General features: G+C 39.7%; 1 protein-coding gene across 4 annotated transcripts in view; it reads right to left on the bottom strand.

Moving 5' to 3' along the window:
• The window catches only part of LOC132889244 (cullin-9), a 113,258-nt gene that overhangs the window by 37,411 nt on the left and 51,598 nt on the right, over positions 1–24,249 (bottom strand). For 2 of the 4 annotated variants that reach the window (XM_060925540.1, XM_060925543.1), the window contains exons 10-24: positions 23,099–23,289; positions 21,579–21,775; positions 21,232–21,466; positions 20,845–20,950; positions 18,781–19,008; positions 17,091–17,181; positions 16,583–16,754; positions 15,675–15,780; positions 15,493–15,588; positions 15,184–15,359; positions 10,338–10,471; positions 6,683–6,868; positions 3,816–3,845; positions 3,338–3,474; positions 2,978–3,160 (exon numbers count right to left, since the gene is read on the bottom strand). In XM_060925540.1, coding sequence (XP_060781523.1) covers positions 2,978–3,160; positions 3,338–3,474; positions 3,816–3,845; positions 6,683–6,868; positions 10,338–10,471; positions 15,184–15,359; positions 15,493–15,588; positions 15,675–15,780; positions 16,583–16,754; positions 17,091–17,181; positions 18,781–19,008; positions 20,845–20,950; positions 21,232–21,466; positions 21,579–21,775; positions 23,099–23,289 — 2,268 coding nt within the window. The remainder of the gene's footprint in view (positions 1–2,977; positions 3,161–3,337; positions 3,475–3,815; positions 3,846–6,682; positions 6,869–10,337; positions 10,472–15,183; positions 15,360–15,492; positions 15,589–15,674; positions 15,781–16,582; positions 16,755–17,090; positions 17,182–18,780; positions 19,009–20,844; positions 20,951–21,231; positions 21,467–21,578; positions 21,776–23,098; positions 23,290–24,249) is intronic. The other 2 variants (XM_060925541.1, XM_060925542.1) reach the window with 2 other exon arrangements.

Genomic DNA, 24,249 nt, shown 5'->3' with positions numbered 1-24,249 from the left:
TCAATGTGATTCTCCTATTTTATATTCAACTTTGGTCATGTGTGTCACATTTTGCGCAATTTTTTTTATCTTGCGCAATAGACCCCTTTCACTGACGTCACCCGAAACCGGAAGTAAACAGACCCTGTGCCATTTTGGAAGACCAACAAACTCATGATAACGGCAGCGGTATGTGAACCCACGAGAATAAAGTGGAGTGGCAAACGACTTAAACAAACAAATCTGAGCTGTTTTATTTATGATTTATTGGCCCAACAGTAGACTTGAAAGAAACCTGTGTGAGACTTGGCAAAAAACTGTGGATATAATGGATAAGTCTGTGCATGATCTGCGGACACTTTGAGGTAAGCAAACGCAAGAAATTCAGATTTAAAACATGCTAAAGTGGCCTCAAGTTGATAACTGTATGAGGAGCAAGCCTCCCAGACTTGTACAATTTAATAATAATAACTATGTGTAGGTTATTCTTAATAACAGCTGTAATATCACGAACCAAGCCACTAACAACATAATTGTAAGCCTGTAGCCCTTTGTAGGCTTTCAAGTCATCAGCAGTGTAGGCACTGGGTGTAAACAACAAATAGTTTACAATGTCTGGGTAGCAAACAGATGGCAGAATTGGTGTCCGGTCCTCCTTATGTATCTGACACGGAGAAATAATATAAATCGTGCTGCCTACCAGATTACAGTGGTCTGTTTTATTGTATCAGTACTAGTATCACTTACTATACTCATCAGTCATAGATTAGTCTAGTACAACATGACCAGCTTGCTTTTTTTCCATTTGACTGTCGCAAGTTTTTTCAGGCTGGTACAGTCAAAAATTGAAAAAAAGTTTTGGCCTCCAAAACTAGTCATCGATTCTACTAGTGTATTAATTGGAGTCGACATGAAAACGTTAGGTAAAAACTTTAAACCAGTATAATCTCTTCTTCAAAGTTTCACCAAATGGTTTTATTTATGCAATTTAAAGCTCATAATACTGTATAACTTTGGTCGAGTAAAAGCACGGAGCAAAAACATGGCTGAATCCTGAATGACTCCTATTTGTTTAAATAGGGGACTACATAGGCGGCAAAATGTAGTTTCTTTTTCCCTGCCATGGAAGCGCACTTGTATACCGAGGAGGAAAGCAATTTGCATTATAGCTGTGAGGCGGCTCGGCTCGGTTTTCCCTTTTGGGCGCTCTCGTTTTCTGTTAGAATTTGGTAAAGAAAAAAAATATATATATTATTTACCAGCTTACCGGGTCCATTAACATAAATCTGACAGCTGACAAGGTCGGGATATAAACGAACTTTTGCGTTAAACTGTGTGCTTGGATTCACATAATTTTTTCTGAGTCTTATCATACGGGTCAAACCCATCAATCACAGCCAGTTTCTCCACATACCGTGCCCTTTCTGCAACTGGTAATGTACTCACATAACCCGAATTATCATCCATCGTGTCACTTTACTCTCGCTCGTACTTTGTTTTATATTGTGAGTGCATGTACTTGGTCTTCCAATATGGCGCCTAACAAAATCTCGCGGCGCGGTGACGTCATGTGAAAGGGGTCTATACCAGAAAAATTCAGTTGAAATCAAGCCATTTGAGGCGAATTGGTCCACCTCTGAAAAAACTTGGCATTTGGATTTCCCAGGAAACATTGATTTTCGTGACGTCGCGTGCAGGACGCCTCCCTCTGAATCCTACGTCAGCGCTGGTTTGTTTATGAGAAAACGACCTGGTGGTTTTCTGCAAATTTCTTCAACGTTATCACGTAATTATTAAAATGGTGAACAGATGTATCGTAGGAGGGTGTAGCAACACCAATCTTGATGGGATTAGTACTCATCGTTTCCCAAAAGACCGGACAATGAGAGAGAAATGGGAGCGCTTGGTCTACACAGGCTGTGCACTGAAACCGTGCAAAGCTCTCGCAGCCTGCTGGCGCTTCCGCAGGTGACGTCACGAATCTGGCTCCAGACTCCCTTGGGATTTTTCCAGATGCATTTTGTTATTTTATTTTTTTCTGCTGTCGACAGATGGCCTTGTGCAAAATTACCCTTCTGGATGAGTGTGTAAAGGGACATACTTTCATATAAAAACAAAATTGGTCCAGAATATGCACTTTAAGACAAAAAGCTGTTACAAAACACCGACCACGAAAATTCTAAAACCGTTAAAATAAATGTGTCCTCTCAGAAAAGTTCACCATATCAATGATTACACATTGTTTTAATCAGTTTTGTAGAGCATCCTTCACACAAGTCCTTGTGTTAGTTATTACTACTGAAATTCTAATACTTTCGAACAAGGGCGTTAATGTAAACCTGACAGCCAAATCCACTGCCAGAGCTGCTATTATGAAAAAATAGTAAATACGGAGGTGATTATAGGAAATCATGCGCGCAGACTGGTCAAGGGATTCGGACTGTTTCTCAATAATCACCTCGAGCGATTCGACAAAAATGGCGGCCAGTCGCTTTGTCACCGTAAGTGAGGAAGAATTACAAGTTATGAAAGAAAATACTGTTCTTAAAAGCACCAAGTTTGGTCTAAAACTATTCAAAGTTAAGCTGGAATTGCGATTTATTTTATCCATTTCAAAACATTTTAGGTGACTCAACGTAGATAAGTGACAAGTCTGCGTACATTACATTTGTATGCCGCGTTTGAAGATTGTAATAAATTTAAAAAAAAAAATGACTCATTTATTTGAAATAATCTGTATTTATACTAAAACAATTATCTGCTTCAGACATGGTGAATAAAAACCTCGACGACTTCTTGCTCATTATTCACCGATATTCACCTCGCCTTTGGTGAATAAATCAACACCTTCTGACCAATCAGAACTGAGGTCAAGATGTTTAAGAAGAATGTTTGCTATAAACATTTACTCATCGTCATACCAAATGGGCACTTTCAGGAAAAATCACAAATTTGCAACCAAATGTGAGAGAAATTCCTGTAGCGCAGTGGGACTCACATGCATGGCAATAAGGATGGAGAGTTGCAGCAGTGCTGCAGAAAACCCCTGGCGCAGTGCCAGCACAAAGGCTGTTTGCTGGCCAAAAAGCTCCTCCATGGCATTCTTCAGACGCAAGTACATATTCTTGTAGCGCTCTACAAAGTCTGGGAGATTGTATGTTAAATCCAAAAACTTCTTCACCTATAAAGCACACAAAGCAAAGTGAATACAAACTCTCTCATCACTTTGAAAAAAACAAACAATTGAATTAAACATTTATTTAAAGTTTACATTATTTGTCGGCAAAACACACAAATTAGGCATTAATACTTTATAAACTTGATCATCAGTCAACATGTAAATAGGTTGGCGCATTACCTGTTGTTGGACGACACCCTGCCAGCAAAGTGCAATGCCAGCAATGCTGCTAGTGTTCTTTACTTTAGGCTTAGCAGCAGATGATGAGGAGGAAGAGGCCACTCCAGATGCTTCCTTGTTCTTTCCTTCTTTGCCATCTGAATTCCAAGAATAACAAAAAAAAAAGTAGTCATCAGAATTCACAAGAAGTGCTCAGACTGGCTGATATGGAAGCAAAAAAAGGAAGATGGAAATCAAAAGCTCAGCTGACAATAATGAAATCTTTCAGACCTGGAAAAGCTGTGCAATTTTAAATAATCTTTATTTAAAAAAAAAAAATAATAATAAAAAAGTATGAAGGTTTCTGTGCTTTATCATCATGGAATAAATGGGTGCATGGAAATACTGCGTTGATGAAAAACCCAATTACAAACAAACAGTGCAACAAAATGCACAAAAGAAAAAGAAATTGCTGATTATTCTCCAAGCTGTTACTTACTCTTTACATCTTTGCTTCTGTTGATACCTTCTGGAAACAAAAGAAAAGTTTGAAATACAGACGCCTGACTGCTTTGAAACAGTGTCTGAAAAACCTGTCTGAGATTATAGTATCTGCTGACCAAAAAAAACCAAACAAAAACCTACAAAATTGTCAGATCAGGCACCAATATATTTGCTCTTTACTATACAAATAGTATTGTTAATCCTGTGCTATTACACAGTACCAGTAAAAAGTTTGGATACACCTTCAAATTCAATTTCTTTATTTTTTATTAATTAAAGACCCTTCACGTCTTAAAGTAATGATGAACTGTCATTTGTCTTCACTTGACTGAGTGGCTCTTGATAACATGGATTACTACAGTTATGGAATTGGGCTATTTACTGTATTATTTATTGTTTTTGTCTTAAAAGATCATCGACAACGGTTTTCAATTTATGCACATTTGAAACTTGTGTTAAAAAAAAACCCTCTGTAATTTTCTTCTAGTCCCAAGAAGTATTGTTAATAAGTAATAATTAAAATAGAGTGCGGATGGCGGCAAATTTCTGTTAGGCAATTTTCGTGACCACTTGGCGCGTGACGTCATTCAAGACAAACAAATCGCTTGAGTTGAGTCCACTTCCGTTTACTTGCATTGCTGTTTGGCTCGAGTGCAGACGTGTGTTCAGGAATTTCCAAAGAAAAACCATGCCTTATTGTTGTGCAGTGACTGTAACAGGACCGGTTCAGGAAGAAGTTTTTACCTTTTTCCGAGAGAGGAGAAGAGGCGGAGCGAGTGGGTTGGCTTTTTCTGAAAGAGGCGGAGAGAGTGGATTGTGCGTGGGAAACAAAATCAAGCAGTCAAAGAAGAAACGGAGCAGCAACGCTCAAGCAAAAAGGAGAAGACGGTCACTGGAGGTAAAACATTTTTACCTTTGCTTGCAATTGACAAGTCAAGAATCCTGTACAATCATTGTGGAAATGAGACAGAGGGATATTTCCTCGCTTAGAGTCGGCTATAAATAGTATAATGCTGGGATGGCAGGCTAATGTGGCCTACTGGCGTGCTGTCCAGTAATCGTTACCCATATCCACTAGGGAGGGCGGTTTAATTATTCTTCAAAAGGGCTCTTATTTAGTATTATGACGAAAGTAGGAATTTATCATAACTACCAAGATAAATCGTTTGGGCGCGAGTCTTGTTGAGGTCCGGGGTCACCGCGATCAGAGTCGGCCGAGTCGCTGTTCGATTCCGAGGCCGCACGGTCAAACCAGTGAGCCGCATTCACCGATTGCTTCACAATGGCCATATATGGTTCCACCTCTCGATATTCGATTTGGAGGAGTTCTCATTCTCATCTCATTATCTCTAGCCGCTTTATCCTTCTACAGGGTCGCAGGCAAGCTGGAGCCTATCCCAGCTGACTACGGGCGAAAGGCGGGGTACACCCTGGACAAGTCGCCAGGTCATCACAGGGCTGACACATAGACACAGACAACCATTCACACGCACATTCACACCTACGGTCAATTTAGAGTCACCAGTTAACCTAACCTGCATGTCTTTGGACTGTGGGGGAAACCGGAGCACCCGGAGGAAACCCACGCGGACACGGGGAGAACATGCAAACTCCGCACAGAAAGGCCCTCGCCGGCCACGGGGCTCGAACCCAGACCTTCTTGCTGTGAGGCGACAGCGCTAACCACTACACCACCGTGCTGCCGATTTGGAGGAGTTCCAACTTCAAAATCGCTATCGCTTTCAGACATTTTACACAACCTCTTGCAACCAAAGTCCATACACGTGTGCTCGGTTCGCAGGTAAACACAGAGCTGCTCCCAGTCTGTTTGGCTTGAATGACGTCATGACGACGCCCCCTGGCGGTGAAAGTGCGCATAAGTGAGATGTAAACAAACCTTCGGAAATTGAGCAAAACAGTATATTTTAACCGTTTTATTCAATTTTAGGGTGCAAATTAGACACTAAGATGATTGAATTTGCTTTTTGGGTCGTTCTTCGAGACAAAGTCGATAGTCTACGTTTCACCTCCGACCATTGCCTAGGACCTTTGAACACATTAAGGCGGAAAGAAATTGCACTAATTAACTTTTAACGACACACCTGTTAATTGAAAAGCATTCCAGGTGACTACCTCATGAAGCTGGTTAAGATAATGCCAAGAGTGTGTAAAGTGTCAAGGTAAACACTGGCTACTTTGAAGAAACTAAAATATGAAACATTTAACACTTTTGTTTACCACGTAATTCCATACACGTTATTCCACAGTTCTGATTTCTTCAGTATTTGTTAAACGATGTAGAAAATAGTCACAATACTGAAAAACCTATAATCAGTAGGTGTGTCCAAACTTTTGATTGGTATTGTACATCACCATTTTTCTTTTTTGTTGCTGTAGAATACCCAGTAATTTATTACTAGGTGATAAACAGTGACTAGCCAATCATGTGCACTTTCACTTCAGAACATAGTTGTATGTTGTCAGGAACTCAAAGGAAATGGTAAAATTTACTAGACAGTCATCTGGATTTGATTTACCATTTCATGACTACATTTAACTGAAAGGAGAGAAAAAAAAATCAATCAATCAGGATTTTTTTGGTATGTTGTCCTCCCACCAGTCTAATGGCTTTAAGTAACACACTACCAAATTAAAAACAGCTGCCTCACATGCTGATGTGCGCTTGTATGAACATAGGATTAGAAGATACTCACTCCCATTTAAAAAATAAATAAATAAATAAAATTTATTAATTTCCTCCCCCCCAAAAGTGTTGCTAAAGTAAAAGCTAATCGACAGGCTTTTTTGTATAAAGACAGAGGATGAGAGAGATTTTTCAGAATTGGGTGTTGCTTCACTCACTGGATTTGACAGGAGGTTTGAGTTCTTCTATATCCACTCGGCTGGTGTCCACATGAACCAATAAGTGGGTGAGGCGACGCACACGGGAGTTAAAGATAGCAGCTCTGCTCTTATAGCATTTTGAAGAGTCTGAATTCTCCAAGTACTCACTGAGCAACCAGGCCAATGGGCTCAGAACTTGGCTGTCTATTTAAAAAAAAAAAACCCACAAGGAGAACATTTGAGTACATGGAAAAATACCACAGATGGAGAAAACATACAAAAAACACACTCACAAAATGAGTAACAAGAAGACGACCACCACTGATGGGGGTGCTCCGCCTACCAACAAGTCTAGTCTTTGTTAGTAAATTTGTACGCCCCAAACACAAAGCTTCATTTCATCTGCAGGTTACAATGGAGATACCAGAAAGATCCTACAAACATTCAACCACTCACTCCTGAGATATCGTATTAACCAGGCTTGTACTACTGGAGTACAGGACTCGGACTCAAGTCTGACTCATGCCCTAAATTTTAAGGCCTCATGACTTGACTTGGACTTGAGCACTGATGACTGGGGAAAAAAAAAAAAAAAAAAGCCTTCACTACATAGTAACACGTATAAAAATGCATTATTCTACATTATGGTTAAGGCAAGCTGACAAATATTACTTTTTGCACTGAGGGATTGTCACAAGACAGCTCACATTTAACCATGATTAATTAAGCCAGAAATTACAAACCATGGGGACCTGAGTATCTACTTTAGTTCTATTTTTGAAAACATTGCGTCAGTCTCATTTTCACTGGGGGGGGGGGGGGGGGGGGGGGGGAGCCCTTAAATCTAGACTGCGAGAGCATTTTGAATGTACAAAAAAAAGGCCAAGTTGACTCTGCTTTAGTATCACATTGATTATCACATTCATTATTCCAAATAAATTAAGATAATTAAGAAAAAAATTACTTGCATTATTAAGTATACAACCCCAATTCAAAAAAAAAAGGAAAAAACTGGAACAGAGACCCCCAAACTGTTTAGCAAATAAAGTCGTATACAAAGCAAGAATAGTAAAGAATTAAATTTTCAAAACTTCAGCGATTATTGTCCTCAGTTCCCAAAACAATGTTGTTAAAAGAAAAGGTGATGGAAAACAGTGGTAAACATACCCCGTCCCAACATTTTTGGAACATGTTGCAGGCATCAAATTCGGAATGAATGTATATTTACAAAAACAAAATGTATATCATTCTGAACATAAAATTTCGTGTCTTTGTATTCAATTGAATATAGGTCAAAAAGGATTCGCAAATAACTGCAGTCTGTTTTTATTTACACTTTATACAGCATCCCAACTTTTTTGAAATTGGGGCTGTTGAATATTAGGGTTTTAAAAAATTATTAGCTTTTAATTTTTTTCAAAATCAATCAGTGTAGCGCTTCCTGAGGGCCTCTTTATTCTCACATATTTTGAGTACCAGGGAGAGAACAGAACGTGGCTGGCTAAGGGTTGCTAGGCAGTTTATCTATAGGTTGACCTTGGGGTACCCGGCACAAAGGGTTTTAAGGAAGATGGTGAAAAGTTAAAGGCAAGATGGACCCGAACACTGAAGGAATGACCTCTGTCTGTACACTGCCTGGTTTAAAAAAAAAAAAAAGTTTGGATTTAAAAAACAAATACATAATCACTGCAGTGATGCATACGTTTTAGCTGGCAACAGTGTTGTAGGGGTTGTTTTACAATCAGGGTACGCAAGCTAAAAATCACATTTAACACTTATCTTCAATATCAAAAGGCTTGACTAAATAAACTTGGTTGTTTATTGTAGCCCTGTGATCGCTCTATTTACCATGCAAAACAAAAAATTTGGTGATAACGTTATTTTTGGTGAATGTATGGCAATGTGTGTCATATTTAGCAAAATTACTCGTGTCATTTAGAAAAAGTGCTTTTTTGACCACAGGTAGCTCCAAAAGGGATGCACTTAAATCATTCTTTATACCATAAAACAAATATTTGGTTCCATATCATTGGAAACATAGTTAAGTTTTAATGTTGAATGCCAGTAAGTTTTCAGACTATTTTGATCAAATTAGTATGTGATTGTGTCAAAAAAAAAAAGTCCTCTCCGAGACAGCTAATTTTTCAATATAAAATAACATATCTAAAATGATTATTTTCATCCTAAAATGTGGTCAAGATATTGGGACATAAATATTAGAGACAACTAACACAAAGCTTACAGCCTTATATTTAACCTCCTAGGGCTTAGCGGTCACATGCGTGAACAGCACTTTATGGAAATTCGGAACAAGAATCCACATATGTGGACATGTACTTTTTCTCTAAAAGTACATCTTATCAAAAGATGATGCTTAGTTTTTATTCTAATCAGGTTCTAATAAGCCCAAATAGCAAAGAGAAATAAAAAAATGCATGTAAAAAAACAGCTTGGGCCTTAGGAGATTAAAAGCACTATGGAAGTAGTGGACTCTTAATTGTCAAAAAAAAAAAATGTTGTCTCCGAGAATCACTTCATTTGTTTCTCCCAGCCCTGCTTAAAGCTACACTTAATCTTCTTTATCTTATAGCAGATTACACAAAACTACCATACACATGTCAAAAAATTACCTGAAATCTGCTCTTTAACTTGTCCTTCACTTAAAAACTGGTACAAGAACCAGTTTGAATCCATTTGAATTTTGGACCCCTGTGACACAAACTTTGGCCCCTGATTGTAAAACAACCCGTAGTCGAGTCACTAGACCTCTGGGCAGTTTATTTAGAGAGGGTTTTTTTTTTTTTGCAGGCTACAATGACCCTATTCCAGAGCAATGGTTGCATCAGGGTAAAAAGGGAAGAGCATGAAGCGATGCACCCATCATGCAAAGTGGCCACTGTACAAACCTCAGTCTGGATAATCTGGAGTCGCTTCAATCGGTCAGGTCGAGGCTCAGCAGCATTACGTGACAATAAAATGAAGTCAGCTGATGACCTGAATGTACTACAAATCCAGGTTATCACATCAATGGATTTTTTCTTCCCTGATGGCACGGGCATATTCCAGGACAACAATGTCAGGATTCAAGGGGCTCAAATAGTGAAAGAGTAGTTCAGGAAGCATCTTCACACATGAATTGGCCACCACAGAGTTCTGACATTAACCCCATTTGAAAGTCTTTGAGATGTGCTGGAGGAGACTTCACAGAGTGGTTTAACTCTCCCATCAAGACAAGATCTTGGCAAAAAATTAATGCAGGAGAAGTGCTGCGACTTTGCATAAGCTTGTCAAAATAAATACCATGATGAACATGCGCCATAATGAAAATTAAAGGCTGTCCAATGAAATAGTGTGCGCAACTTTTTTTGGCCAGGTAGTGCATATTCAAGATTCAATTAAACCCCCGCCAACACCATCTCCAACTCCAGATTTCTGCCTGTCTGAACCTTTTCCAAGAAGATTAAAAGGAAAGGAGTCTAACTGGTTATTGGAGAGTTCAAATTTTGTCTCAGAATAAATTACATGGGGAGGGAGCGAGAAAAGCAACACACCGATTACTCCTCACAATATAATCGTACCATCAAAAAAAAACATTACCTCTCCACTTCTTACTGAGTATGTTGTCTGGAAGGATTTAAATATTCATACTAGACTATACACAGAGATGGTTTACCAGAAAGAGTGATGCTCTGTACAATAGGAGTGATCAGAGCCTCCCAGCAAGTTCGGCCAAGAGCCTCTGCAGCCTCAGCATCAGGCAGGAAACGGTCAGCAAACATTTGTTCATGACGCAGAGCACTGTTCAACCTTTCAAGAAAAGGAGGAGAAAAAAAAAAAGCCCACAGCAAAATCAATGAATCGGTATATAAAAACAGCACAGAAAAATACTTGCATAGGACTGCAAGATAAAGCTTGGATCACAAATTCAAACACTTAAAAAAAAAAAAATGCTCTGAATTAAATCGCAACCTGCAGCATGCGTTTATTCTCAGCTTTTCCTGCTCCTACTACACTCAGTCTGAAACAAAAGTAAACTTCAGGCACTAAACCTGTCCTGGCTGAATGACTCCACTTGGCGTAGGGGAAATTGTGTAAATTTTATTTTTTGTCCAAGAAACCCTTTTACTCTCCTCCTTATGCGTTTTTCAAGGTGTCTCGACCATAGGACCAAAACAGACAGATTAATAAATGCAAGGAATTTTCCCTGCTGTTTTGTAAAACTGACTGAAGAATCTTAAATGAGTGTTCAAAATACACAAATTACAAGTTATCCTGACTTATTTTCTCTCAGCAAGTTACTTGAATGACTAAAACCAAACATTCACAGACAATGATCTGGTTTTACCAGTAATTTAACACTTCCAATAGTTAGCTGTATAAATCAAATCACTTTTTTTTTTAAACAGTTTTAGCTGCATACTTGTGTTTTATGGAATCAATTTTGTGCCAAAGTGTTCATACAATACTTTCGAAATATCAAACAAACAACAAATCAAAATACAAAAAAAAAAAAAAAAAAAGTCAATTTTTTTAGACTGGCAAACAAATTATTCTTGTAATCGTGCAAAATAGTCTATTACTCTTCAGAAACCTTTTATTTTTGTTCCGGGTCTTTCTCAGTTTTGTTTGACGTAATTTATTTTGGTTGCGATTCCAGCTTTCTCGTTTGCGCTCCCTGACTTTTTGCTTGCAGTTTTGGCACAAACCTCACGTGTGGGCGGGCTGTCCAGGAATGCATTCCCATTGGCTAACTTGTGTTTGACTGACAGCTACGCTCAGCCATTCCCTACTCGGATTCTGGCGGACTGTTTGACGAGCGACCGATCCATTGGCGGTAAACAAGGATCGAGTGGACTTCAGTGGCGACTATGATATTGAATTAATTCAACAAAGTGTAAATTCAATATCATAGTCGCCACTGAAGTCCACTCGATCCTTGTTTACCATCAATGGATCGGTCACTCGTCAAACAGTCCGCCAGAATCCGAGGAGGGAATGGCTGAGCGTAGCTGTCAGTCAAACACAAGTTAGCCAATGGGAATGCATTCCTGGACAGCCCACCCACACGTGAGGTTTGTGCCAAAACTGCAAGCAAAAAGTCAGGGAGCGCAAACGAGAAAGCTGGAATCGCAACCAAAATAAATTACGTCAAACAAAACTGAGAAAGACGCGGAACAAAAATAAAAGGTTTCTGAAGAGTAATAGACTGATATTTTGCACGATTACACGAATAATTTGTTTGCCAGTCTAAAAAAATTGACTTTTTTTTTGTATTTTGATTTGTCGTTTTTGTTTGACATTTCAAAAGTATTGTTTGAACATTTTGGCACAAAATTGATTCCATAGTGTTTTGGTTTATGAAAAAATACATTTTTAAAACGATCCGTTTATACTGTTCTCAGACCCTTCTCACAGTTTGACAAGAAAGCATTCAGCCTTCTTTGTTGATTAAAAAGCTTGAAACTGCGTGGTAATTAACAATTATTCACTAAAGACCAAATAAATATCGGTTAATAATAAGCGAGACGAAGATGAGGTTATTATTCAATGATATTCACTGAACCGGAGGTGGATAATTGTTTTAGTATAAATCCACAGGTGAAGATTTTCAAAATTGTATTTTTAATTATTATTTTTTTAATTTCAGTCTTCAAGAGCAGCATGCAAATGTAATAGGTGCACTTGTCACTTATCCATGCGAGTCACAAAAAATACTTTGTTTTGAAAATCACAGTTCCCCCTTCCCTTTGAATAGTTCTAGACCAAACTTCGAACAGTCTTGCTGCTTTTAGGAACGGCATTTCCTTTCATAACTTGTAATTCTTCCTCACTTATGATGACGAGGTGATCGGCAACCATTTTGTCGAGTGGCTCAAGGTGATTATCCAGAAATGGTCAGAATTTCTCAACCAATCAGCGTGCGCAATTTTCTATAATCACTTGTGTATTTATACTAATCTTGGCGTGTACATTTTGTGTCTTCATTCTTTGTTGCTGTTTTGGTTAGTGCTGCCATGCAAATTAGATTTTTAAAGCTAGACGGCCTTTCGATTTCATAAAATCAGCTAAATTTAGTTCCCTCTGAAATTGGGTCATTGTGATACATTTATTTCAGTAATATCTCAAAAAAAACAAAAAAACAAAAAAAACCAGGCCGTTCTGTGGGAAGCGATTAAATGTGAGGGAACTCCTGAGCAAATGTGCATGAAAATTGCCCGCTTTGCGCAGTCAAGCAGACAGAAGAAGTCCATCTGCACATGCACATGTTTTACCTGCTGCTGCTTCTTCAGGGTTTTATGGCAGCTGGCATCCAACGTTGCATTACTGCCATCTACAGGTTTACCTTTACTGTGCACTGACCGTTACAGTGGTGCTTGAAAGTTTGTGAAACCTTCAAAATTTTCTATATTTCTGCATAAATATGACCTAAAACATCAGATTTTCGCACAAGTCCTAAAAGTAGATAAAGAGAACTCAGTTAAGCAAATGAGACAAAAATATTATACTTGGCCATTTATTTATTGAGGAAAATGATCCAATATTACATATCTGAGAGTGGCAAAAGTATGGGAACCTTTGCTTTCAGTATCTGGTGTGACCCCCCTTGTGCAGCAATAACTGCAACTAAACATTTGCGGTAACTGTTAATCAGTCCTGCACACCAGCTTGGAGGAATTTTAGCCCGTTCCTCCGTACAGAACAGCTTCAACTCTGGGATGTTGGTGGGTTTCCTCACATGAACTGCTCGCTTCAGGTCCTTCCACAACATTTCCATTGGATTAAGGTCAGGACTTTGACTTGGCCATTCCAAAACATTAACTTTATTCTTCTTTAACCATTCTTTGGTAGAACGACTTGTGTGCTTAGGGTTGTTGTCTTGCTGCATGACCCACCTTCTCTTGAGATTCAGTTCATGGACAGATGTCCTGACATTTTCCTTTAGAATTCACTGGTATAATTCAGAATTCATTGTTCCATCAATGATGGCAAGCCGTCCTGGCCCAGATGCAGCAAAACAGGCCCAAACCATGATACTACCACCACCATGTTTCACAGATGGGATAAGGTTCTTATGCTGGAATGCAGGGTTTTCCTTTCTCCAAACACAACGCTGCTCATTTAAACCAAAAAAGTTCTATTTTGGTCTCATCCGTCCACAAAACATGTTTCCAATAGCCTTCTAGCTTGTCCACGTGATCTTTAGCAAACTGCAGACGTGCAGCAATGTTCTTTTTGGAGAGCAGTGGCTTTCTCCTTGCAACCCTACCATGCACACCATTGTTGTTCAGTGTTCTCCTGATGGTGGACTCATGAACATTAGCCAATGTGAGAGAGGCCTTCAGTTGCTTAGAAGTTACCCTGGGGTCCTTTGTGACCTCACCGACTATTACACGCCTTGCTCTTGCAGTGATCTTTGTTGGTCGATCACTCCTGGGGAGGGTAACAATGGTCTTGAATTTCCTCCATTTGTACACAATCTGTCTGACTGTGGATTGGTGGAGTCCAAACTCTTTAGAGATGGTTTTGTAACCTTTTCCAGCCTGATGAGCATCAACAACGCTTTTTCTGAGGTCATCAGAAATCTCCTTTGTTCGTGCCATGATACACTTCCACAAACATGTGTTGTGAAAATCAGACTTTGATAGATCCCTGTTCTTTAAATAAAACAGGGTGCCCACTCACACCTGATTGTCATCCCATTGACTGAAAACACCTGACTAATTTCACCTTCAAATTAACTGCTAATCCGAGAGGTTCACATACTTTTGTCACTCACAGATATGTAATATTGGATCATTTTCATCAATAAATAAATGACCAAGTATAATTTTTGTCTCTCATTTGTTTAACTGGGTTCTCTTTATCTACTTTTAGGACTTGTGTGAAAATCTGATGTTTTAAGTCACATTTATGCAGAAAAATAGAAAATTCTTAAAGGTTTACAAACTTTCAAGTACCGCTGTACATCATTCTGTCACTAAATGAACAGCTGATCACACCGAGGTGCTCGCTGACCGCCGATATTTATTAGTGTGGTCCTGCGTTTCCTTTCCTTCGCAACATAACGTCTTTTCTTCTCGCATTCCGTTACTGTAGTTGGTCTTTCACATTGCATTCTCACGCTCATGTCCGCCATCGTTCTCTCCGGTTTCAAATTTGCATCCCGCAGCAATGCCTTGCATGAACGGGGAAAGCCCACCATGTGATGCATGACACAGTATCTTGAGTTGAGCATGGTGAAGCAAGAAAAAATAAAGATAAAATGGCAGCGGAGAATTTACAGCCACATGGCCTTAAAAATTCATTAATTATTCTATTTAAAAAGACACCCTAATAAATTGGAAGTCTGGGATTCGAATTCATTTCGGTCCACTAAACAAAAATAACTGGGTGTCAGGGAAAATTCTTTTTATGATTTTAAAATTATTTTTTTGACAAACCTGAAAGGCAGTATAGCTTTCATCTCAGTCGGACTCACCTGTATAAATAAAAAGCCCTTCCATGCAGTGTATGCTTACCTATTGAAAAGCTGCAGCAGTTGGTTCCTGTCCCCTAGGATCTCCTGGCACCACGTGTGAGCCTTGGTTGTGTAAAAGAGATAAGTACGGCAGCACAGCTGCTCCTTGAACACTGGCCAGAATGTTGGCTTTGGCCCCAGAATTTCAAAGCCATGCACTCGAGTATCAATACCACCCTGATGGGAAAATGAACATGTGGATTAATCCAGCATGATCCCTTTTCAGTGTATTTATAAAACATTAAAAGTATGGGGATTTAGATTTGTTACTAAACATGATACAAGAAGTACAAAAATGTTCCGGCCTGACCTGCTGACACCTCTTTATCCTGATCTGAATTATGGACCAGAAGCGGGTCATGTTCTCCAGCAGAACAACACGGCTAGCAGATGGTGGCACATTTACCTGTTGAACATCATATACAGCTTTCAGAGTGAATGAGACACTGCATTAACACCGTTACTGTAGCAAGGGAGAGTATGCTTTCTTACAGTATTGAGCTCAGTATTGATGTTTGTTGGATCATCTCCTCCCAGTACTACTATACGTGCTGGCATATAACTTGAGTCTTCACTGGCTACCAAGACTGCCAGCTGCCTGCAGGAGGAAAAAAAAACCCCAAACATATAGAAACATGCATTTGTTTAGAAGATTACTTGGCCTTTCTTTATTTCTGTCAACCGAAGGAAAAAAAAATTAAGGTTTTGATGAATTCAACTGGTGAATCAAACAGGCTAATAACTATAAGAATAAATGATAAATATAAATTCTATCTTGTGATTTTTACCACTATAACATAAGTAAAAATAAATAAAATCAATCAATTATCCAAAAAAAAAAATCCAATCATGGATGCCTGGCTATGCATCACCTAACCATCCATCCAGTCTCTGAGAATCACTGCTCTACACACATTGACCATTTTCATGCATAAAAATGTCTCATCTCATTATCTGTAGCCGCTTTATCCTGTTCTACAGGGTCGCAGGCAAGCTGGAGCCTATCCCAACTGACTATGGGCGAAAGGCGGGGTACACCCTGGACAAGTCGCCAGGTCATCACAGGGCTGACACATAGACACAGACAACCATTCACACTCACATTCACACCTACGCTCAATTTAGAGTCACCAGTTAACCTAACCTGCATGTCTTTGGACTGTGGGGGAAACCGGAGCACCCGGAGGAAACCCACGCGGACACGGGGAGAACATGCAAACTCCACACAGAAAGGCCCTCACCGGCCACGGGGCTCGAACCCGGACCTTCTTGCTGTGAGGCGACAGCGCTAACCACTACACCAACGTGCCGCCCCATACATACACACACATACACACACTAATATACATATATATACACATACACACACATATATAAAATAAATAAACACAAACACACACCTAATGACCACTCCCTTGTGCATGAAAATATTGATAAAATGAGAGCCCGTGCATCCATTGGATTCCCAAAACGTCTTGGGATTCTTGTCGGTTAGCTTGTTAGCTCTGTGATGGTTAGAGGAGACTTCTACCTTCTCCCAGCATTTATCTTCCTTCAGCTCCACACTGGAACCTAGGAAACACAAATTAACTCAACTGAACCAAGAATCAAAACACATGTACGACATTGACATTTCATTCCATTCCAAATTGGGAACTTGAAAATAATGTGATACAGATATGCACACAAACATTTTGTTGTTGCTTCAGGTCCCTGAACACAGCCCAGTCTGTCTTAGGTTCAATACTTAACTCAACAGCATACATCTTTACTGTACAATTAAAGCAATTATCACTTCAAAAACATCATCTCTATTGTAAACAAATTCAAAAAGAAACTGCACTTAGCATAATGCAATATATAATCTGTCATGTTCAAGTCAGTATGGTATATTGTGTTGTCAAAAACCTTGGCACAAGTTGCGCAAGAAAACATCAAAGAAAGGGATGTTAATGGGTTGATGGTTGCGTCGATGCTCCTCAATCTGGCCCAAGACCATCTAATGGAAAACAAAAATTATATTAGATTTTGCTTTTTTGGCAAATATTTCTGATCATTATGATGAATTTTGCTTACTCAACCTCCATCGGTATATATTAGGGCTGTCACAATTAATGTGATAATGCACACAATTTTAAAATCATAATGGGTTAAACACTTATTTTTCCGTTTTAAAATCAGTCTACTGTGACTGCACTCAGGTTGTTAAGCCCCTGTCTACTTTTTTACAGTTAAATATGTGGAGAAGAAACTTAACAGCATTCTTTTCATTTTAAAACACTGCCAGATAGTTAAATGGACAACTATGTAGTTTGCAGCCTTTGTCTTGGTGAATTTGAGCATCACAGAAGCATGACATCTTTAACCTACCTTTAATATATTTAAAAAAACAAAAACCCACACCAGTGCACCAGACTACTGAACTTTGTAATACCGACGTAGATTTGGGAGCTAAACAAACAGTGGACAGTTACGTTCATGCATTATTTGAACATAAATTTTTATTTGAATCAAATAGCACAAGTCGTGACCCAAGTATTATACAAGTTCTATGTCAGTTCAGATTGAATGACAGCTACCACCTTAGAATACTACGGTCATGAAGTGTGAACCTGTATAACTGTAGATGGGTATTCCATCTGTCGAAACACGTGTATTTAATTCCTTCATGTTATTTATTGCACTAATGAACACTCAGCACGTCAGGCTGAATTGCAGAACAATGGTCTGCTAGTGTAGTTATAGATTATGTTCTACCAGTGGAAATACATGTGTAGAGTACATGTTATTGCACTGAAAATATATAGTATTTATGCATTTTATCTCCATCACGATTATGTAAGTTGACAGCCTTAGTATATATCAAAAATTTACTTAATTATTTCCAGTACTCTTAAAGTGCCATTCCACCATTGGATGTATTTTTTTGGCATAAAATACAATATATTTTATGACAACATGACTAGACAGAGAAATCTTTTAGCTTCAAAATGATATATCAAACATTAATTTTTTGACAACGACAAGTATATTAATTTTGCGACCAAAGTCACCTACCCTTTTAATTTCCACGCGGTAGTGAAACGTGACGTCATCGGTCGGCAGGTTCCCCTTCTTGTGTACCACGTCACGTGTGACGTGGCACAGATTATCAGCAATGGCGGATAGAACGCGATTGTCAGCTTCGGAAAAGAAGCGAAGGAAAATAGCGAGTGATGCCCAAAGGAGACGGTCGATGGTGAATATCGGCACAGCAATCGACAAGTGGAAATCGCGTTCTATCCGCCATTGCTGATAACCTGTGCCACGTCACACGTGACGTGGTACACAAGAAGGGGAACCTGCCGATGACATCACGTTTCACTACCGCGCGGAAATTAAAAGGGTCGGTGACTTTGGTCACAAAATTAATATACTTGTCGTTGTCAAAAAATTATGTTTGATATATCATTTTGAAGCAAAAAGATTTCTCTGTCTAGTCATGTTGTCATAAAATATATTATATTTTATGCCAAAGAATACATCCAATGGTGGAATGGCACTTTAATAATGACGGCCCCGGTAGGCCTCAAACTCAAAAAAAAAAAAATTGAATAACCTGTATGCATCCAGCCAACACACTGGTGGTCATCTTCTTATAAAGGCTGGCATATTTTTCACAATCGGTAATGAGGTCACGTAGCTCTGTGACCAGTAACAGGTTGGTGCTATGCTTGTCCAAAGCTTTGACAAGTGCTTCCCTAGTGCCCAGACGACACATAACTACAGCATAGTCTTTGTTCAGAGAAGCCAGTCGATATAGGAAACGGATGAACTGCTGCACAGCCTAGACATTGAAAGAAAGATGTAAAAACATTAAAAAAGGAAACACCAAGCTGGCTTAAGAGAGAACCTTTAGCACACATGTACACTACTGTTCAAAAGTTTGGGGTCACCCAGACAATTTTGTGTTTTCCATGAAAAGTCACACTTTTATTTACCACCATAAGTTGTAAAATGAATAGAAAATATAGTCAAGACATTTTTCTGGCCATTTTGAGCATTTAATCGACCCCACAAATGTGATGCTCCAGAAACTCAATCTGCTCAAAGGAAGGTCAGTTTTATAGCTTCTCTAAAGAGCTCAACTGTTTTCAGCTGTGCTAACATGATTGTACAAGGGTTTTCTAATCCTCCATTAGCCTTCTGAGGCAATGAGCAAACACATTGTACCATTAGAACACTGGAGTGAGAGTTGCTGGAAATGGGCCTCTATACACCTATGGAGATATTGCACCAAAAACCAGACATTTGCAGCTAGAATTGACCCATCCCACGTGACGTCACGACAAATGCGCCTGCCATTTTGGACATGAACTACCACTAGTCTACCACAGCTAACAACGAGGAACGACGGCGAAGCATCGAAAGGAATGTAGCCATCAAAGAAAGTTTTTACTTTCAGCAAGACTTCCATCATGCCATTATATTGTTGTGCACCTGGATGTAGTAACCATCAACACACAAGGCAAGATTTATCATTTTATCGGATCCCGACAGATGCTGACCGACGGAGAAGATGGATGGTCTCTAAAATATTGGAAAAATGATTATTGACATAGCAATCGTGTGTAACGGGAAGCATTTGCATATCCGAAGTGTTGTGTTTACATCAAAGATAAAATAAACCGATATGACAACGACTGCTGCTGCCAGGTTGGGGGGACAAACTAGTAGAAAGGAAGTGTGCCAACAGACTTCCTTTGTGGTCGATTCTGCTTTAAGGTAAGATGCATTTAATTATTCGTCTGCTGTGGGTTTGGAATCGGTAGCCTGACCGATTCGTTCATGTTTGTGGTGCCATTTGTTTGTTGACGCGTGTTGAAATGGAAGATTGGTTGTTGACATGATTTCCAGTGATGCTTTGGCGCTGCTGTGGATCAGATGTGTTGAGTAGCCTGACTGCTTTTTTTTTTTTTTTTCTTGCGTGTGGTATCATTGTTGACGCGAGGTTGTTTTTTGAACATGCCAATGCGGACACGATTTCCCCGATGAGTTATGACTTCAGACGCGATGCGTGTGTGGAGTCCACGTGATATGTGCGCAAGATAGGCTTCTCATGTGTTTGGAGATCCACGCTCTGAGACAAGCGCAAGCACCACCACCCCCCAGGGAAAAAAAGGGACCCCCCAAAAATATCGGCATAGTTCGAACACTGGGTTGGAGAAGGTAAAGGCAAATAGTGAGTGCACAAACCATAGAAGGTAAACTGTACACAGTGCCAGGGCACCGTGATGGTATGTCTACTTTTAGATTGTGTTAGCTTATCAATGAACACACTCGTCACTCAACGAGTTTCACGTCTTTACGACGGATACTTAAATGTGTGTTAGGTATTATTGTTGCAGTCTAAGCAGTCATTGTAGCAGCTAGATGAGCGAGAACCGAAAGGGTCTGTGCCATAAACCGTCATTTCTTCATGTCCAAAATGGCGGTCGCGTTTACGAAGGTCACGTGAGTGGGAAGGGTCAATAGTCATTTACCAATGTATAGAGTGGATTTCTGATTAGTTTAAAGTGATCTTCATTGAAAAGAACAGTGCTTTTCTTTCAAAAATAAGGACATTTCAAAGTGACCCCAAACTTCTGAACGGTAGTGTATGTATGTGACGACAAATAGCTACCTCTCGGTCACTAATACAGGCGGTCATAGAGGAGAGGGAAGGTTCGATGCTCTCATGCCAAGGTAGCAAATCTTCCTGATAATGATCCAAGAACTTGTTCAGGATTCTGTTACAAACGCATCAATAAAAAGTGTGTCAGTTCCATTATGCTCCTTTTACCTTCTGAAAACAATCTTGGTGCAAGTGAAGCCATGCCAAAGACTTTTTTGTGCTTTCACATTGCTGACAACCATCTTCCTGTCACGCTGCATTGTCGGATTGAGCAAGTCTATTTAAATACTGAATGCAAACAGTGTGATTTGGCTCGGTTAGAGAAATGCTGCACAACATGAAAATCTGCATATTCATGAGGAACAGTAAATATTTACACCAAGTACAACTCCTTGCCTGAGAATGGACAGCTGCACTGTGCGCTCCACTCTGTGCTGGTCCATGAGGCGCACCAGGTCCTGAAAAGTGTCTCTGCTATGCATCACCTCATTCCTCTCATCCTCCAACTGAGAAGTTTCATCACACAGCAGTTGCTCCAGGGTCTGGATCACTTCCTTGGTGGTGGTCACCTCCTTTAGGCCTACAACCAACATCTTCAGCTCCGTGTCCTTGAAGTTAAGTTCCTCAGAGTCTACAGGGAACCAAACCAATAAATTACTCAACAGATTTTGTTCAAAAGTAAAATATATAACTGCACTTTCAAAGTCACTGAACAAGCACAAGTCCTTCTTTCTCTATACTACCTTTCTTTTCCAGTTTGTGAATGTTGGAGATGTGAGTGAGGGCAATTATAGCCAGCATGCTTTCAGAGCTGTGACCAGAAAGACACCTTCTGAGTACAGGAGTGAGGTCACAGGCCACCAGTTGCTCTGCAAGGCTCTTGTGACTGGAGATCAGCATGATTACCACCAACAGGCCATTTCGTACAGACAGACCACCACTGAATCAAGCAGAGAAAGAAACATCATTAGAAGATCAATACTAAGAAGTACGTCATGTCTCCATTTTCAGTGGGTTATTTGGCAGCTTGATTAAGAAAAGTGTAAAAGCTAAGTGATCTAAAACAATGGCAGAATAAATGGAAAATCATATTATCCCATTCATTTTGGAAGCATATGCACCTTTCTGAACAGCATTCTCAAGTTTCACACCAACATACTGTGGTGGACATCTAAAATAACTTTCAATGTCAAAATATTTAATGGATCTGACTAGAGCGATTTCTAGGGGGGCAAGGATAATGCCACATTACTGTGTTCTGAAATATTTGAGAGTAAAATTATGAATTGCATCATGAATTTATATCAGTGCTGTCAAAAATGTCGCATTATTATCGCGTTAACTTGACTCAATTTTAACGGCGATCATTTTTTTATCGCGAGATTAACGCTCTGTGACATGATGTAGGTTTTTCATAAGCTTTTGAAACTGCCAGGAACTTGGAACATAACAGAGACTTTGCTTAGAAAAACGATAGCAGCTAGACTGTAATGCCACGCCCCGCACAGCCAGAGTCCTCTGCCCTCCCCCCAAAGAACCAGAGCGGGCAGCTCACGCTGCCGCGCCTCGGGACAAAGAGCCACGGTGCTCAGCTTAGGTTTCGTTTTCCCATCGGCGACTCCAGCCCGACTTTGCAGTGGCTGTGACAAGACGTGTTATACGGAGCCGTAGTAACTCGTCCCCTCACTTTTAATTACCCAAGTGCACGCCTTAACGCAAAGCGTGCGTACGGGTTATAACTCGTGCGTGCGCATTAATATCTCGTGCACACGCCTTATAAGTCGTTCCCACCCTTTATTTTTTTTATTCACCATGTCCCCTCTACGGCTCCGTAGTGTTATGCTCTGCAATAAAAAAAAACAAAAAAAGAAACCTTGGTACAAAGCAAGCCCATTCACTTTTTTATGCTGATAAGAGAATTACAATGGTTTTTCATGTGACAAAAATGTGCGATTAAATTGCGATTAATCGCGAGTTAACCATGACAGTCGCGACATTAATCGCGATTAAATATTTGAATCGCTTGACAGCACTAATTTATATATTTTAGAGGCTTGTAGGATAAGACTAGTCATGGCAATGTCAAAGCAATCAAATCTAGTGGCTGTGCACTTTACGAAGAATCTCCAAGGCGATCCATGTTACACACTACCTTTTCAATCATATTAAGTCAGCTAAAGACAATTTCAGGCAGAAATAGGATTTGGTTTACTTTGCTTTTGAAGGATAGAACCAAGTTTGCTTATAGTTGTCCATCACCTACCCAGGGGTGTTGAGCATGAGATCAATAGCAGATGGAATTGCTCCAAGAAGCCCCTTTGATCCTTCAGGTGTTGCTGAGCCAATGCTTGCAAAGATCTCCAACATCATCTGAGTACCAGATTCAGAGAGGGGCAGGCAGCTTCCCACACTGCGCAGGTCATGCTTACTGGCACCAGTGATTACCTTTAAGGTCTGGAGGGAGAAAAACAGATATTTGTGTTCATCCTGTTCTCTTAGCTGCAGACCTCCCGTTGACAAACACACCAACTTCAGGCTGGAAAATTCTTTAAATCAGTAGAAATGAGATTAGGTGAGTAGTTTAGCTGGACTGTGAAGACATTGATGACTAAAATCAGTGAGATGTAGGGCAACATTCAGACTTTGGAAATAGCCCATGTATTGATAGTAAATGTACAATAAAAGAAGCATTGTTTGGACTGCTCTACACATATACAGTGTCTTGCAGAAGTATTCCTCCCCCTTGGCGTTTGTCCCGTTTTGTCGCATTACAAGCTAGAATTAAAATGGATTTTTGGAGGGTTAGCACCATTTGATTTACACAACATGCCTACCACTCTAAAGGTGCAAATTGTTTTGAGACGAACAATAAGATTAAAAAAAACCAGAAATCCAGAGTGTACATAGGTATTCACCCGCTTTCGTATAAAACCCCTAAATAAGAGCTGGTCCAACCAATTCACTTCATAAGTCACAATTATTGGATTAAAATCCACTTGTGTGCAATCAAAGTGTCACGTGATCTGTCACAAGATGTCTGTATAAATCAACCTGTTCTGGAAGGACCCTGACTCTGCAACACTAAGCAAGCAACATGAAAACCAAGGAGCCTCCAAACAAGCCAGAGAAAAAAAAAAGTTGTGAAGTATGGATCAGGGTTATAAAAAAAAAAATCCCAAACTTTGAATATCCCACAGAGCAAATCCATTCCAGTAAAATGCAAAGAATATGGCACCACTACAAACCTGACGAGAAGGCCGCCCACCAAAATTCACAGACCAGGCAAGGAGAGCGTTAATCAAAGATGCAACAAAGACACCAAAGATAACACTGAAGGAGCTGCGAGTATCTGTCCATAGGACCACTTTAAGCCATACACTCCACAGAGTAGAGCTTTATGGAAGAGTGGCCAGG

Source organism: Neoarius graeffei, chromosome 7 (assembly GCF_027579695.1).
Source record: "Neoarius graeffei isolate fNeoGra1 chromosome 7, fNeoGra1.pri, whole genome shotgun sequence".
In the NCBI taxonomy this organism is placed as follows: domain Eukaryota; kingdom Metazoa; phylum Chordata; class Actinopteri; order Siluriformes; family Ariidae; genus Neoarius; species Neoarius graeffei.
The sequence above is the reverse complement of the archived record's forward strand: the minus strand, read 5'-3'. Positions and strand labels throughout refer to the sequence as shown.